General features: G+C 42.8%; 1 protein-coding gene across 1 annotated transcript; it reads right to left on the bottom strand.

The window, feature by feature from the left end:
• Window positions 1–5,558: 5,558 nt before the first annotated feature.
• IL23R (interleukin 23 receptor) lies at window positions 5,559–17,750 on the bottom strand. Its single transcript, XM_075287247.1, has 15 exons — window positions 17,681–17,750; window positions 17,231–17,509; window positions 16,395–16,518; window positions 14,892–15,052; window positions 14,255–14,400; window positions 13,201–13,342; window positions 12,720–12,802; window positions 11,747–11,963; window positions 11,202–11,390; window positions 10,519–10,620; window positions 9,899–10,057; window positions 8,323–8,451; window positions 7,979–8,078; window positions 7,095–7,185; window positions 5,559–6,137 (listed from the first exon to the last, which is right to left on the bottom strand). The coding sequence occupies exons 1-15, from the start codon at window positions 17,748–17,750 to the stop codon at window positions 5,559–5,561; spliced, it is 2,571 nt and encodes an 856-aa protein (XP_075143348.1).
• Between the last annotated feature and the right edge of the window lie 1,084 nt (window positions 17,751–18,834).

The raw sequence follows: 18,834 nt of genomic DNA, 5'->3' as shown, positions 1-18,834 counted from the left end.
ATCTATCCCATATCTATCTATCTATCTCCTATCTATCTATCTATCTATCTATCTATCTATCTCCTATCTATCTATCTATCTATCTATCTATCTATCCCATATCTATCTATCTATCTATCTATCTATCTATCTATCTATCCCATATCTATCTATCTATCTATCTATCTATCTCCTATCTATCTATCTATCTATCTATCCCATATCTATCTATCTATCTATCTATCTATCTATCTATCTATCTCCTATCTATCTATCTATCTATCTATCTATCTATCTATCTATCTATCTATCTCCTATCTATCTATCTATCTATCCCATATCTATCTATCTATCTATCTATCTATCTATCTATCTATCTATCTCTCTACCTATCTATCCCATATCTATCTATCTATCTATCTATCTATCTATCTCCTATCTATCTATCTATCTATCTATCTATCTATCTATCTATCTATCTATCTATCTATCTATCTATGTCCTATCAGCAGTCTATATGATCTATAGTCTTCCTGTACACTATAGATATTTAGTGGATATAAGTGATCCCTGTCCATGATCCAGTCCTTAGATATTTCTATAGAAGCCATGTGGATGTGATGTGCACTATATGACGCGATGTCTGGAGAGCAGGACTGCAGCTTCTTACCTGTCTCTTGGTCTCTGTACACATGTGATGTCCCGGTCACACAAGGCGCTCACCTGTTGTCTCGTACCCCACATACGTCTTCATCCACACTGGAGACATAGAAGCTGCAGTAATGTCTTGGCTCTTGGTAGGAGCAGAGCTGAGAGTCGGAGTCATACCCAGCCTACAAACCACAAGTCTTGTACAAGTCTCCTCCTCTCTCACCAGGACATGTGTTTGTCTCCAGCTGAGCACCAAGTCTTACCAAAAACTCTAAAATTGTTGAAAAGCAGAAAATTCCTTAAAGTGCATTTCCTGATATTAATGGAACCTATACTGTTATCTGTTTATACAGGTACATTGATTTTTTTTTATCATATTTTTTGTCAAATTAACCCCCCAATATTAGACACATTATATTTTACATTAATGGCTGATGGTGAGTTTAATACATAACACACCTGAGTTGGGGTCTCTGCCTTGGGTCAGGGTCTCACATATAAATGGCAGGAAATGATTGCATTTACTAAACGCTACTATTCAGCATCCCCTGCATCTGAGTCATATGACCTAAACCCCCTGAGTGCCACATACACTCTAGTCTTTACCAACCTTGCATGCAGAGAGTCCAGCAGGACCAGGAGAGCACTGAGGTTCTCATACTACCTGTGTATACTATCTGTGAGTGCTGTGTGCAGGAGCTCCGGTGTATTCTATAAGAGTCAACTTCACAGTACTCTCCCCTGGCTCATATTCCCTGTGTATACTATCTGTGCTTGTTGTGTGCAGAAGCTCCAGTGTATTCCAGAAGATTCAACTTCACACTGCTCTCCCCTGGCTCATACTACATGTGTGTACTATCTGTGCGAGCTGTGTGCAGAAGCTCCAGTGTATTCTAGAATATTCACCTTCACACTGCTCTCTCCTGGCTCATATTCCCTGTGTATACTATCTGTGCTTGTTGTGTGCAGAAGCTCCAGTGTATTCTAGAATATTCACCTTCACACTGCTCTCTCCTGGCTCATATTCCCTGTGTATACTATCTGTGCTTGTTGTGTGCAGAAGCTCCAGTGTATTCTAGAATATTCACCTTCACACTGCTCTCTCCTGGCTCATATTCCCTGTGTATACTATCTGTGCTTGTTGTGTGCAGAAGCTCCAGTGTATTCTAGAAGATTCACCTTCACACTGCTCTCTCCTGGCTCATATTCCCTGTGTATACTATCTGTGCTTGTTGTGTGCAGAAGCTCCAGTGTATTCTAGAATATTCACCTTCACACTGCTCTCTCCTGGCTCATATTCCCTGTGTATACTATCTGTGCTTGTTGTGTGCAGAAGCTCCAGTGTATTCTAGAAGATTCAACTTCCCACTGCTCTCCCCTGGCTCATACTACATGTGTGTACTATCTGTGAATGCTGCGTGCAAAAGCTCCAGTGTATTCTAGAATATTCACCTTCACACCTTCAACCTATCACAAACAGTAGACAAGGGAGACAGGCTGACACTGCAGCGCATAGTATTCACCAAAACTCTACTCTGTAGTTTGGTGACAGTAGTTTTACGTTCAATTTTTTCCCCCATTAGGCCTTAAAGTTGGACTTACTGGGTCAGCCCATCTCTGGACACGTTCCTTGCACAGGAGGTTACATTTGGGTGGAGCAGTCGTGAGCTGCTTGTACTTGACCTGATCGCTTCCAGATTATTAGATATTCTAGATCAGGGGTAGGGAACGTACGGCTCTCCAGCTGTTGCAAAGCTACAACTCCCAGCATGCATACTTGCTCTGCTGTTCTGGGAACTCCCATGGAAGTGAATGGAGCATGCTGGGAGTTGTAGTTTCACAGCAGCTGGAGAGCCAAAGGTTCCCTACCCCTGTTCTAGATCCTCGCTGGTTCTCTCTGCTTATGATATTGTGAAATTCCACTTTTTGATGCAGTTTCGTACTGCAACGAGGAGTCGGATGATCAGACCTTCTGGATTATCAGATGTAATTGTTTCTCTCATTCACTCAGACCCTTAAGGGGTTAATAGCGCTGCTTGTTCCTGTTCGGGTTGCAGTTCTTGGACGTGTTGCGGCGCCCTGGAGGAATAGATGGCAGGTTGTGGTGTCACTTTTTTTTGCAGCTGTTTACGGCCCCATAAGCAAAAGAGGAAATGTTTCAAGGTGAGGAACAACAAGGTCAAGAATCTGAGATGTGTGAAGGGGTACTGAAACGTGGGGGATGGGAAGAGGTGAGAACCTGTCAGCCTCAGAGAACGTGTGCAAACAATAGCTGGGTGGATGTAAAAAATTATCAGAGAAAATGCCTCAATCTCTTATCAGCTCCTCTCCTGCCTGCTAAACTGCCCAATTCATTGCCAAATCCGTCTTCATTGTAGACAGACTGCAGTTCATAGAAGTCTATGGAGAGGAGGAGGCGAGAAGCAGAAAGACACAGATTATCGTAACATGTCCTCGGAGCTTTATTCCCATCTAAGTTCTGTGTCAGACTGACCCACCAGAATATCAGGGGATAGTGGGTCCAGGCGGTAGCACAACAATGCTCCAAAATTTTAAGGGTGCTGTAATCTATTTCCTAGGGATTGTTGGAAGGTGAGCCCAAGAAGCTTCAGTCCTGCTCTAAAAATTTCTATATAAGTGCTAGAAATCTTATTTCATGTCGCAGCGTGTCCCCGTGTCTGTTTCCTCTTTCTCCCTCCATAGGCTTCTATGTAACCTGATCTGGCAGTGAGTTGAGCAGCTTTGCAGGCAGGAGATAGAGCTATTAAAGGAAAACTACGCATTAAGGGGCGCCTAAACTTTTGCAACCGACAATCACCAATGCATCTAAAACAACAACTATGTATCCGCTTTGCAAATAGACTAATAAAATACACCCTACCGCTTTGTGTATACAGCTCCTGCGCAGACCTATGTGTCTTCATGGCTACAGACTACACACGCTGCTCAATGACCGTTTTGGGTACAAATACAGGAATATTCGCATCCTAACCGGCTTCTCCTTTAGATTTCTGTTCAGTGTTTCAGTTCCTCACCAAGTTCTGTGTTTCTTGTTCCCATCCAGAATCGGTGCAGGGTCAATGGCTTGTCACAGCTGAGGGTTTGCTGCAATTGTATTGAGATGAGCCGGAGCCTCTGACGGCTAAGATGTCTGATTCTCAGGTTGATTCGTTGCAATAAACCTGACAGAGATGGATGAAGCTCAAGTGATCTCTGCACTGGATGCAATTGTAACAAACACTCAGCTGTGAATTATTCGGCTTTTGGATGTAACCAGGTCCCATTCACTGACAGCAAGCAGAGGTGTAGCACTACATTAGAGAATGCGGAATACAATGATGAAGGGTTAATAAAACAAAAACTATCCCTTTAAATGGGTTATTTTCATGGACAGTCCCTTTTATTTGTTAGAAGAGTCCCTCAGCATTAAAGGGATTGTCCAAGCTTAGAAGAACATGGCGGCTTTTTCCAGATACACAACCACATAGGTCGGGTTGTGCGAGTTATTGCACCTCAGCCACAGTCAAGTGAAGTTGTAATACCACACACAACCTGTAGACAGGTGTGGCGCTGTTTTTGAAATCATAGACAATGCCTTGAGCAGTGTAGACCAGAGGATGCTCCAGTGGGCCCAGTCACTAGTAATAATGGTACAGCAGAAGACACCCAAATTTGAGGGGTACTATGGTCTATTTTCTAGGGTGAACCCCCAGAATCGATGCCATGAAGCCGATCCCAGACCTCAGCGATCATCTGCCATCTATAGAGTCACCAAATGGCAAGTGTTTGATTCATCTGCAGCGCCACCACAGGTGAACTGAGGCATTACATGATGACCCAATAGGGTTTTATAACGGCGGCGGACCCTTTACGCAGTTTGTGCGGTTAGTCAGATGTAACGCCACCCTTGGGTCAGTTCTAGTAATGTTCGGCCCGTTCTCACGGTCACCGGCGGTTTTTGGTCGGCTTCTTGTAACCTGCTCTTGCAGTTTTGCAGGGCCCCGGCCCTATAGTGACTGCAGTGAATGGCGCTACTACTGCGCGGCTCCACGTTCTATTGTCTCAGCATCTTGTAAGGTGAACCGCTTCCTTCCTGTCCTGCCCAGGGCAAGTCACTAAATTAAGACGTTTATATAAGAGCCGCGCAGCGTTCTGTTCCCAGATCATCGGCGCCGGCGACCACAAAACATTCGTTTTCACTTGCATATTTACATGTCGTTTCCTGCCGGCGCTCATTAATAAAGAGCACGTGTAGTGCGGACTACCCACAATGATGGCGGCCGCTCGGCCCTTGGCGCAGACCTTTATACCCACTGGGTGCTATCATTTGGGTTCCGATATTTTGGTTCTAGGTTTTGCCATCCCACACTCCAGCAGCTCAGGTTTTTGGGAGATGTTTTGTACATGGGGGTAAAGAAGTTAGTAAAACATGATTGCTTTTGTGCAAAAACAGCGCCACCCTTGTGGATAGGTTGGTTGTGGTATTGCAGCTCAACCCCATCCATTTCTGCAATGCCAGACACAACCTGTAAGCTGATGTGGCGCTGTTTTTGGAAGAAAATAGTCAAGCACTTGAAATCTTGGAGAACCCCTTTAAGACTCTAAAGAAGGGCCCCTCCTTGATGCCGCCATATTGGAATCCTTTCACCATATGGACTAGGTTGGTGGCCATAAAAATACCACTGGAGGCACAGAATACCAGGCTGGTCCTCAGGCCAACTTTTTTAATAGAAAAATTTCCAATTTTCCCAAATTTTCAAGTTTGCCGACCTACAAGGAGCACAACCTAGGGCGGACCACATACAACCCACGAGGTCGCGTGTGATACAATCTCCATTCAGCAGCCATAATAGAATCCATACAAGATCTTGAGTTTTAGATGGACCATACCAAGTCCTCCAGTCCAGGGGGAGAATCAGAGGACACGGCTATAATCCTCCGGAGAAAATCTGGGGGAAATAAGACTTTGTGTCATGGTGATCCTCAAGGAGACTTGGAGTAGAGATCACCGGGTCACCAGGACCACCCGGTATAACAAGCCCTTCTATGAACGTCTGACTGTCCCATAGACTTTGCAGTGTAAGGCCGGTGGTCGCCAGTGGGGGATCATCATCCAGATCTGTACCATTTGTGACCCTCAAGTTCATCTGAAAAACATCATTTGTGATGGTCGATGAGACCAGGTTGTTGGTTGGGATCCACGGCATTCCCGATCCCAAGGCGATCCTCTGCAGATCCAACATGTGCTCGGGACCACAGTAGGAATTTCGCCTCTGAGAAGAGCCATTTGTAATCTGCGGCCTGTACCCCGAGGTGTGCTCCTCCACCTCAATATTGGCGGGGGCGATTTCAGACTCCTCCTCCGACACATCGCTCTGGGTTTCTTGGGCAGGACTTGTTGGCGTCATCGGGGGACTTGTCACTTCCTTCGGCAGTTCTTCGATCTCCACAGTTTCTGGGTCACTTGACAACAGACCTAAAAAAGGCCCCGGACCCTCCTCGTTCTCCTGGTGAGTATCATAGAAGGGTAATAAAGTATACAATAGAAACATGGAATATGCAAAATATATACAATGTGACCACAGATATTAAAGGGACCATTCACCACCTCCATCCACCAACTACAACTCTTCGAATCCTTCAATAGGGGTCGCTTCAATGGTTCCGGCCCAGTTGGAATTTTTTCTCTAGCCCCCACCGTTCCTGAGCAATTGGTGCTGTTAGTTTCAGCATCCAATATGTTAATTAGGCTCCCTACTGTCAGGTGGGCGGTCCTAGACTGGTGAAGAAGGTCTGGCACCACCCACCTGGCAATAGAGACTAACCTATATATATCAACAAAAATTATTGCTCAGGAACGGTGTGGGCTAAAGAAAAAATGTATTAGTTATTGGATCCGGGACTCATAAAGAATGAGATGTAATTGGTGGAGGATGAAGGTGGTGAAGGGCCCTCTGTAAGGGCCACTTTCTACTTTGTGATCATCAAATTTGTCCAAAGTGTTCCCTGCTGAGACCATTAGCAATCGGCTGTAACCTGTGAGGAAATCTGGACGGAGGTATTTAATTTCCCTACAGCGCCCCCACAGGGAAAATGAAGCATTACATATGTTCCATTCACATCAATAGGCTGACAGGTCCTCCAGGGCAGGAGACGCTCTTTCTAAGCACTCTCCACTTTGGCCAAAAGATGACTAACCTGAATATGACAATGGGGTTTCTAAATGTGACCCCCTATTTAGGGAAACATTCAAGATCTGAATCCAGAAAAAGTCTGTATAGGTTTCTTCTATTAGTCCCCCCATGTGCCGCCATACACTGCCTAGGTGAGCACAGTTGGGGCCTATAGCAGGGTATAGATGGAGCCATATAACATAGATCCCTAACGTGGCCATGACAGTGACAGGAGGACAAGAGTGATCGCCCCCTCACTGTCTGCACGTGTGCACTGTAGTCCTCTGTTACCTGCAGAGACTTCACTGCGGCGCTCCTCTCTATGTGCGGGTACTCTTCATGTAGACATTTGGGTAACAATAGGGTCAAAGCTTTTTTCACCCTAAAATGGAGAGAAATTATTCATGTTGTTAAAGTATTTATTTATTTTTTTAAAAAATCCTGCAGTTCTGGCTTTGTCCACTAGGCCATGTATGCTGAGACTGCAGGATCTTTCTTTGCAGCAGTCCCCTCACTTACAGCACGTCATGTATAGACACAATCCACCAATCACAATAGAGGATTTCACAGATTATCTCCTCCCCCTTTACACAATGACCTCTGCAGGGGCAACAGAAATTTGTTTTTTTATCAGTCATGTCCTGGTGACACCTTCCCTTTAATAACCCTTTAGATTTTCTGACGTCTGGGGTTCCCCTTTAATCTCTAGTTACAGACTTACAAATACTATGTCAGTCTGAGGTTGCTCTGCTCTTCCTCCCCTATACTTTACACTGCAGCTCTGCTCCATCAGTGTATGGGAACCGACCTGTCATTCATCACCAGATACGACCTTCAACGTGATGACGCCCAAAATGATAGAAATCAGGGTTTAAAATCTTGAATTTTTCCTGCCTATGTCTGACGAGTTTCGCGGTGTTAACCCTTCACCCACACAATGTGTTTTTTACTGACGTCAATGCAAAACCTTCATCAGGTCACCTAACCCATGAATGTCACAGCCCAGGAAAGGCGACACTGGCGCCCCCTGCTGACCAGACACTGGTTTGGGCCTCACAGTTACATTTTTTGCTCCTCTTAAAGGCCTGCTCACATGTACAGCGAAGTCTACAACAATATACTTGCACTCTTTGGGCTGATGATGTCATCAGAGCAGAAGCGACAGGTTTTTATACCTTTTCCGTATTCTTGATAACGTCAAAATCATCGTCGACACAACGATGACTCCGAAAGCCATGGCCACCAGGAGGCCCACGTAGCTGCTGAGACTCTGATCTAAAAAAAAATAATGTCCCTGTTAAGTTGTGATTGACATAAATGAACAACGGCGTGTGACATCGCAACGTAAATGTAACATCGTATATGATCACATAACACCGTAACGTAAACTTATGTCATGTCCAGGCCACAAAGGGGTTAACTCACTCCGATACTATCGCTATGAACGTAGGATGGCGCCACTTCTCTGTGTATGGGCCCCACACGGGTGGGATTGGGTATACGGGGCACTTGTTCGTACCTTGGTGAAAGTTAGTGCAGTGACTGGCCGGCCCCTCTCCGGCCCTGGTGGACGCAGAAATACACACAGAATACTGCGCCTCCGGATTACATTTATCAAACAGGAAACGTCTTGTGGATCCGGGGACTTCTGGAGAGAGAAGGGAATAATATAACATTGTGTGACCCGTCTGCGGGATCGCAAGGAAACCCTCAGATTGTAACAATCCTGTAAATCTGCTCCATTGTATGATACATTGTATAAGAATATATTAACGTCTCCACGGTAACAGACTACAAAACAAATCCCTGTGTAGTCAGATTCTGCAATCTGGTGTTATTCCACGCTGTATCCCCCATCTGTAGGTTACCGGGAGGAGTATCACATGACTGCGGGATCAGACTGCGCAAAACAGTGTGGAATGTGCGCAAATATCATCAAAATAATGGAATATCAAGAAAATAACAACTAGCTCTACGTAATACTGCCATGCAAAGCCTACATATTATAGCCATACATATAATACTGCTATACAGCACCTGTATATTATAGCCATACATATAATACTGCTATACAGAGCCTGTATATTATAGCCATACATATAATACTGCTATACAGAGCCTGTATATTATAGCCATACATATAATACTGCTATACAGAGCCTGTATATTATAGCCATACATATAATACTGCTATACAGAGCCTGTATATTATAGCCATACATATAATACTGCTATACAGCACCTGTATATTATAGCCATACATATAATACTGCTATACAGAGCCTGTATATTATAGCCATACATATAATACTGCTATACAGAGACTGTATATTATAGCCATACATATAATACTGCTATACAGCACCTGTATATTACAGCTGTATACATAATATAGCCATACAGAGCCTGTATATTATAGCCGTACATAATACTACCGTACAGAACCTATATATTACAGCCATACATAATACTACCATACAAAGCCTACATATTACAGACTTACATAATACTGCCATACAGAACCTGCATATTATAGACCTACATAATACTGCCATATACAGCCTGTATATTACAGCCGTACATAATACTACCATACAGAGCCTGTATATTACAGCTGCACATAATACTGCCATACACAACCTGTATATTACAGCTGTATACATAATATAGCCATACAGAGCCTGTATATTATAGCCGTACATAATACTACCATACAGAACCTATATATTACAGCCATACATAATACTACCATATAAAGCCTACATATTACAGACTTACATAATACTGCCATACAGAACCTGCATATTATAGACCTACATAATACTGCCATATACAGCCTGTATATTACAGCCGTACATAATACTACCATACAGAGCCTGTATATTACAGCTGCACATAATACTGCCATACACAACCTGTATATTACAGCTGCACATAATACTGCCATACACATCCTGCATATTACAGCCGTATACGTAATACGTATTTACACCTGACTATATGGGGCTCCTATAGCATCACATTCCTAATTTCTCAGCTTGCAGACACTGCCACCTAGTGCTCAGGTTAGAGAATACACCTGTATAATCACTTACCGTACATGAAATTTGACTCATTTGGGTATTGCGTTATATACACCGTATACCCAGTGATGAATCCTTGTCTGTCACACAGAGGGATCTCACCCCATTCTATAAGCCTTGAGTTCAATGAGGAGGAGACGACCCTTATAGATCCCGGACCGGACCTGGGTTCTGTAGGGGATGGTGGTAGAATGATGTCAGATTTATTATGTATACAGCCGAAAGTGATATCATCACAGGGGTGCGGGAATTCAGATGGGAGCTCAGAGAGAACATGGTATGTGAGGGAAAAATATATCACATATACCGCCATATACTGCCAAAATCATCATAGAGATGAGCATATGGCACCCCAGTATATCAGAAGACCATGTATAATAACAGTTAGGAGTATATGCGGCACAGTATATCAGGATACAATGTATAATCACAGTTAGGAGAATATGGTGGTATTGTATATCAGAGGTCAATACATCATCATAGTGAGGTGTATATGGCGGCACAGTATATCTGAGGACAATAGATCATCATAGTGAGGTGTATATAGCGGCACAGTATATCAGAGGACAATACATCATCATAGTGAGGTGTATATAGCGGCACAGGACAATATTAAATGTCACTGTACTCACTGAATTCTTGGCTGTACCCATAGACTGTGCTGGGCCTGCTGACTTTAGTGCTGTATACCGCATATAGAGAAATAGTAATGTGCTGTCCTGGAGCGACTTGATCTAAAACACAATGTGAACATCAATCAATAAGAAGAAACGATAAAGAAATATTCTGATGTGCGGATGAAACATAATTCAGCTGTAACAAACATACATTATTACATTATATACACAGTGTCCTAGAATATCTGCACATAAGACTGCCATACAGTGCCTATAGATTACAACCATACACATAATACTGCCATACCTTGCCTATAGTTACAGTTGTACACATAATACTGCCATACCGTGCCTATATACTACAGTCATACACATAATACTGCCATACAGTGCCTACACATCACAGCGATACACATAATACTACCATACCATACCTATATACTACAGCCATACACATAATACTGCCATACCGTGCCTATATACTACAGTCATACACATAATATTGCCATATAGTGCCTATATATTACAGCCATACACATAATACTGCCATACCGTGCCTATAGACTACAGTCATACACATTGTACTGCCACGGTTGTGCACATCCATAGAGGCTTCATATGCCATGTTATTTCTAGGCCCCGTTCACACCTGCTGACTCTTCTCCTACCAGAATGCCATATTTCTTCTAATACTTTACCTGTTATGGTGATATTTCTTCGCTCCGTCCCAGTTTTCCGCCATGATACGTTTCTGTGTTTCCCATCACAAGTATCCGAGCTCCACTGCACAACGTACCAACGAAGTATCTCCGCAGGGGTGGGCGGATGGCGCCATTCTACTGACACTGATGTTGGAGATAAAGATCGCACTGACACCTCTTGTGGCCCTGGAAGAGATCAGCACAGACTCAGCCAAAATCTGCAAAAACAGCAGTGAAGTTCTACAACCTCCCCTGTACATAACAGTGTCCTGAGCTCCCCCTAGTGGTCGGTGCAAATAACCATCACTTTGTCATGTAACTATGCAGGAGCTTTGTGTCAGAGGAAAACACATTTTATATATATATATATATATATATATATATATATATATATATACAAAGCAGCTTTTACATTTAGACCTCCTTTAGCGCCATATAGCGTCACTTTAGTTACATGCCATGCACCCCAGGATCTGCTCACTTTGGGGATCCCTAGAACATAGGACGGAAGAGGTATCTACTTGTAGTCGTGATATTCTCACCAGAACCATCTTCCTCATGGATCGGGAGGTCGGCCTCTGGGGAGAGCCCGTACGGATTAGAAGCAGCGATGAATACCGTCTGTACTCCCCCGGGTATCAGAGCGACACACTGCACCCCAGAGGGAGGGCACTGCGTCACACCAGTCGGGACCCCTCCATTATAATAATACACTTCATATCTGGAGATATTATTCCGTGGTGGATCGTCGGGATCTGACTGCGACACAAAGAAAAAAGTAACAAAATAGGATAAAATCTAAGAAATTACCGTAAGAAAATGTAATAGAAATAATACTGCTATACTGTGCACAGAGCCCAAATTATACCACTATACTCTGCCACTATAAATAATAGTACCATACCACCAATAATACCGCCATACTGTAATTAATACTATACAGTACTGAAATAATACCACCATACTGTAACTAATACTGTACAGTACTGAAATAATACCGCTGTACTGTAGATAATACTATACAGCACTGAAATAATACTGCCATACTGTAACTATTATACAGTACTGAAATAATACTGCCATACTGTAACTAATACTATACCGTACTGAAATAATACTGCCATACTGTAACTAATACTATACCGTACTGAAATAATACCGCCATACTGTAACTAATACTGTACAGTACTGAAATAATACCGCTATACTGTAAATAATACTATACAGTACTGAAATAATTCCACCATACTGTAACTAACAGATGCATTGCTTACATAATGCACAGTGTTATATGGGACCTAAGTAATACTGCCATACAGTTATCCAAATGTCATACTGTGCCCAGGCAGCTTCAGAAAGTGGTTGTGTAAATGGCCATTCTTCGTCTCCTTTCGGACCAGCCTTATCCTTCCCTAGGACCCATCTAGTTATATCCTGTTACCCCCTGACCCCCAGGATTCGGCCTATTCATGTATATAAGTGCTGACATATAATTGTATGTCCTGTGTATTATACCGCAATAAGGATGGACACTTCCTGGGCTCCATCTGGGAGTTGCTGACCAAGAAGCCTCCACACATCTGGGATATCTTCAGGAGCTTTAGGGAACAAGAAAAAAAAAAGTGAGAATTTTTTTTGAAATTGCAATATAGCTAAGAAAGGGGCGGAGATTGTTTTGTTTTTCGTCACTTGGGGAACCCACCTGTGTGTGGTATCTGAGGTCAGGGATTAGGGAGCCCCCTAGTGGCAGTACAGGATACATCACTTGGTGCGCCTACCTGTGGGTGGTATCTGAGGTTAGGAATTACGGAGCCCCCTAGTGGCAGCACAGGACATTTGGGGCGCCTACCTGTGGGTGGTATCTGAGGTCAGGGATTAGGGAGCCCCCTAGTGGCAGTACAGGACACATCACTTGGTGCGCCTACCTGTGTGTGGTATCTGAGGTCAGGGATTACGGAGCCCCCTAGTGGCAGTACAGGATACTTGGGGCACCTACCTGTGGCTGGTATCTGATAGGGGGCGCTCCATTTACTCCAGTATCTTCTCCCAGACTCCTCTCTGCACCGCACTCGCACAGAGTCTACCCTGCGGATTCTCCTCATTGACACCATATTGTTTCTGTTCATTTCCTCTCCGGCCTGAGTAATGGATGACAGGGCGTCCATCAGAGCTCATATATAGCGCCCCCTAGGGGGGAATCAATATTACTTCTAACATGACATGCATAGGGCATAGAGGCCAGGACTCACATACTCAATACAAGCCGATACATGTTCTGTGCCGGAAGGGGGAGGAGCTAAGCTGTGACATCATCTATTATCAGTGGTGTTATCTATAGCGGTGTTATCTTCTATTGTAATACTGTCTGTGATATAAATGAGGTGAATGCTGCAAAGACCAGAACACTGACAATCTATTATTAGGCTCAGGGGCCAGAGTGAAAATTGCAGGGTATAGAACATTTTTTAAAAAAATTCAGTGACATGGAAAATTTTTTAAAAATATGAAAAAATATTTGAAATTAAAACTTTAATTTTCTGTTGACACCTTCCCTTTAAGGCCCTGGTTAGCTGGGTGGTGCCCTCTAGTGGCCACATAGAAGATGACAGAGAGGATGGCTCAGAAGGTTTCATACAGTACAATTAGGAACCAGGCTGTTTTACGAGGGCGGGGGATGGGGGTCTGTGGCCTCCTGTGGTTTTTCCAAGAAAGTCAACTGTAAATGATAATTCCCACGCTGTTAGATGGGGAGATTGTGATGACACCTGCAATGACAGACAGCGCCCCCTGGTAATAGCCATACAGTGGCCGCCCCTTCCTCTATATAGACCTATATGTATAGTGGTCACTTACTCTAGAGGCAGAGCATGTGATGGCCATCAGGCCCTTTCCTCTACTTGCCACTAGGGGGAGCTCACCCTACTGCCCCTATTCTATAAAGCCATATAGAGTGAGCTCCCCCTAGTGGTGCCAATAACTAGCTAGAATTATATCATTATAATATATTATAGTCCCACACTGCTTGCACATGTGATAACAGAATTACCTACCGACACCCAGCTCAGCGTCTTCAGGGTCTTATACTCCACCGCACAGTAATGGCGCTTTTCTGACATTTGGTTCCTCCAGTTTATGTAAATTGTAAGGCTCGTATTGGAAATGTCAATTGTCCTGATCACCGGGGTGAGGGGCACAACTGTGGGGGGAAAGGCCATATAAATAGTCATAGAAGCCCCCAACCCCAGCCCATACAATTACTGAGGAGGGGTCTCACATCATGAAATGGTGGCTACATTGTTTATGTCCCTTCTATTCATATGGGACATGTGACCCCACCTTATACATAGTACACGTGACATTATGATACTAATTATTATACTATATATATTATTATATATATATTAATTTCCCTCTATAGTAGTTGGTATAATTCTGAACCCCCTTGTTTATACAGTCTATAGAGAGGGATACAGCGATCTTGGCCCGAGCCCCCTCCCTGTAAGGCCCCCATGTCAGCTACATGATATACACACCACTGGCACTAGGATATGACAACCACCCTGACATGTCTCCTGCAGATGTTGTTTAAGAACAAAGAGGGCAAAAATGCAGCTGGTTTCATGAAGTAGATGAAAGTGATCTAAAGACGTCGGGGAACATGAAACATGTTTGTAAAATCACAGTTACCTATATCTGCCAGGAGGAACTGTACAAGCACCGATCCACTCTGATTCAATGGGTTCTCTGCAAAAACCTGAATCTGATGCGTCTCGTTGTGAGTCACATTCATCGGGAAACGGACAGCGGCCTCAGTGGTGATTCTGTATGTGTCCTGTCCTGTATGAAGGCTGCAGAATGTATAAGGTTACAATGTGTCCACAATACAGTATATACAATATCTATCTATCTCCTATCTATCTATCTATCTATCTATCTATCTATCTATCTCTCTCTCTCTCATCTATCTATCTATCTATCTATCTATCATCTATCTATCTATCTATCTATCTATCTATCTATCTCTCTCTCATCTATCTATCTATCTATCTATCTATCTATCTATCATCTATCTATCTATCTATCTATCTATCTATCTCCTATCTATCTATCTATCTATCTATCTATCTATCTATCTCTCTCTCATCTATCTATCTATCTATCTATCTATCATCTATCTATCTATCTATCTATCTATCTATCTATCTCCTATCTATCTATCTATCTATCTATCTATCTATCTATCATCTCCTATCTATCTATCTATCTATCTATCTATCTATCTATCTATCTCCTATCTATCTATCTATCTATCTATCTATCTATCTATCTATCTATCTATCTATCTCCTATCTATCTATCTATCATCTATCTATCTATCTATCTATCTATCTCCTATCTATCTATCTATCTATCTATCTATCTCCTATCTATCTATCTATCTATCTATCTATCTATCTATCTATCTATCTATCTATCTATCTATCTATCTATCCCATATCCATCCAGCTATCTCTCTCACTAGCACACACTATACTGATCTGCTATTCCGCCTCTATATTTATTATCACATCTGGGATCGATCTCTTGTTTCTTAGTAAGTTTCTGTCTCTCTGATGACTTTGATAACTTTTCGCCGTTATTGCTGAACATTTCCTTTTACCTTCTTCTCAGATCTAATCGTGACATAAAGATGACAAATGAAATTCAGAGGAGGGAGATCAATGTGTAAGATATTACCGTATATATATAATGACTACAAGGTAACAGGAATTCTCTAATCACTAGAACAATCTGTCGGCTGAGCAGATATCATACATGTCATAGGCTGTCCTGCTGCTCGGACCCCCAGAGATCATTGTTAACCTGGCAGCAAGTTAAAGGGGATGTCCATTATTATTACAATAAGGATTAGTTACTGTAATGAAAGCTGTATACAAGTGATCCAGGCACAGATAGTACTGCAGTCCTTCCTCTCCATGTCCATATTCTAGGCACAGACAGTGACACCTCCCAGTCTTTCCATGTCACGTATATAGGCACAGACACGTCTCATGCTCCCCCATAAAATACAAGGATTACAAAAGCCATAGATTTTTAATGAATGAAAAAAATCAAGGCGACCCTTTCCCTTTAAGTCATGTAAATATCTTGCATTTGACATATGTTGTCCAGTATATTACAGATACTTACTTCTGTACATGCACTTTATAGTAAGTGGGTAATCCCGTGGCTCGTCCCGTGTCCCAATTACATCTCATCTCTGTAGAAAACTCTTCCCAACGACATTCAATATTTGTCGGCTGGTCAGGAGGATCTAGTGACAGGAGACGCAGAATTTACCAAAAAAAGTATCCACATTCTGTTAGAGCAAGACACAAGTAGCGTCTGCTTCACCCCTGACTCCATAGGCGCCCCCTGGGAGGTCACATGTGCAGCTACCTGTGCTCAGACGTCTTGACTCCGCCTATAGGTAAGTAGAAGGAATAACCTGCTGCCTTCTTTTTGCATGCACAGTCAGTGATTCCCTATGTCGGGGCAGGGTCGGGGTCTCCTATTATGAGTCCTGTGTATTGTGTATATTTGTACAGAGCAGAACACTGCATTACATAATATATTGAGACACAACATAACACTGTAGTGCAAAATCTGTACCGAGCCCCCCATCTATAATGTATTGTCCTCCATATACAGGGAAGAGAACTCCTGTGAGACCCAAAGGGTCCTGGGTTTGGGGGCTCCCTTTTGCCCCTGGTTATACTGCCTGCTATCAGACCTGAAGACCGCTTATTACACCTTCTTCCTTTCCAAAGACCTGAGGCTGGTTGTAAGTTATATGTCTGCAGCAGGAGCCTCCCCCCATTGTTCTATCTGCAACCACAGTTTCCTGTCTGTATCACCATAAGGATAGCCACATGCCCCCCACTTCATTAATGACAACCAAAGTGACCCCCAAAATGCGCTCAATGACATTGCCCAGGCAGAGGACCTAACACCTACTAAGTACAAGCGCAACGCAGAACACTTACATCCCACCTGTAACTGCGTCATGTTGATGACATACCGCAGCCAATGACATTCCAGGTAACAAGTCACATGGTAACCTTCTGTGATGTTAACCAGCTGAATCATGGCCGTCGTCTGGTTCTGCCAGTCGGGGTTCCGCTTATCTCGATTTATTTCAAACAGAAATGTACTTCTCTCCCTGCAACTCTTCTGTTTAGTGATACAGATTATTGTCAGGTTGGTCCCTACTGGTACAAGTGAGGACGGACTAAAGAGCAATTCTCCGTTAGTTGATGCCAAACCTGCAGAAAGAAATGAGACCAAACATAAATAATACATAAATATCATATATCATATATCACGTGTCCTCTAAGGGTAAGGAGATTTCCTTCACTATAAATTACACCATCTACCATTCTAACAGGCCAGAAAATAAGTTTGGTGCGGGAATTCTACATTAGGTGTATATGTACCTTCTGACAATTTCATGACGAATACAGGAAAAATCCAAATCACACTCCATTTAGAAATCTTGATTTCCATATCTGTATGTCACATCTCACATCATGAAGATCATTAACGGCATCTGCAAAAAAGGAAACAATCTTACTTGTAATTTCTCTACATATTGTACAGACAAATCATCAATTATACTCTAAGGGTATTATATACCACAACAGAAAACTGTACTCATCTGTACTGATCCTAAGTTATATCCTGTATTATACTCCAGAGCTGCGCTCACTATTCTGCTGGTACAGTCACTGTGTACATACATTACATTACTTATCCTGTATTATACTCCAGAGCTGCGCTCACTATTCTGCTGGTACAGTCACTGTGTACATACATTACATTACTTATCCTGTATTATACTCCAGAGCTGCGCTCACTATTCTGCTGGTACAGTCACTGTGTACATACATTACATTACTTATCCTGTATTATACTCCAGAGCTGCGCTCACTATTCTGCTGGTGCAGTCACTATGTACATACATTACATTACTTATCCTGTATTATACTCCAGAGCTGCGCTCACTATTCTGCAGTACAGTCACTGTGTACATACATTACATTACTTATCCTGTATTATACTCCAGAGCTGCGCTCACTATTCTGCTGCTGCAGTCACTGTGTACATACATTACATTACTTATCCTGTATTATACTCCAGAGCTGCGCTCACTATTCTGCTGGTACAGTCACTGTGTACATACATTACATTACTTATCCTGTATTATACCCCAGAGCTGCACTCACTATTCTGCTGGTACAGTCACTGTGTACATACATTACATTACTTATCCTGTATTATACTCCAGAGCTGCACTCACTATTCTGCTGGTACAGTCACTGTGTACATACATTACATTACTTATCCTGTATTATACCCCAGAGCTGCACTCACTATTCTGCTGGTACAGTCACTGTGTACATACATTACATTACTTATCCTGTATTATACTCCAGAGCTGCACTCACTATTCTGCTGATACAGTCACTGTGTACATACATTACATTACTTATCCTGTATTATACTCCAGAGCTGCGCTCACTATTCTGCTGGTGCAGTCACTGTGCACATACATTACATTACTTATCCTGTATTATACTGCAGAGCTGCG

This window comes from Leptodactylus fuscus, chromosome 9, assembly GCF_031893055.1.
Source record: "Leptodactylus fuscus isolate aLepFus1 chromosome 9, aLepFus1.hap2, whole genome shotgun sequence".
Lineage (NCBI taxonomy): Eukaryota > Metazoa > Chordata > Amphibia > Anura > Leptodactylidae > Leptodactylus > Leptodactylus fuscus.
Note: the sequence above shows the minus strand (reverse complement) of the source record. Positions and strands in the feature narration are given on the sequence as shown.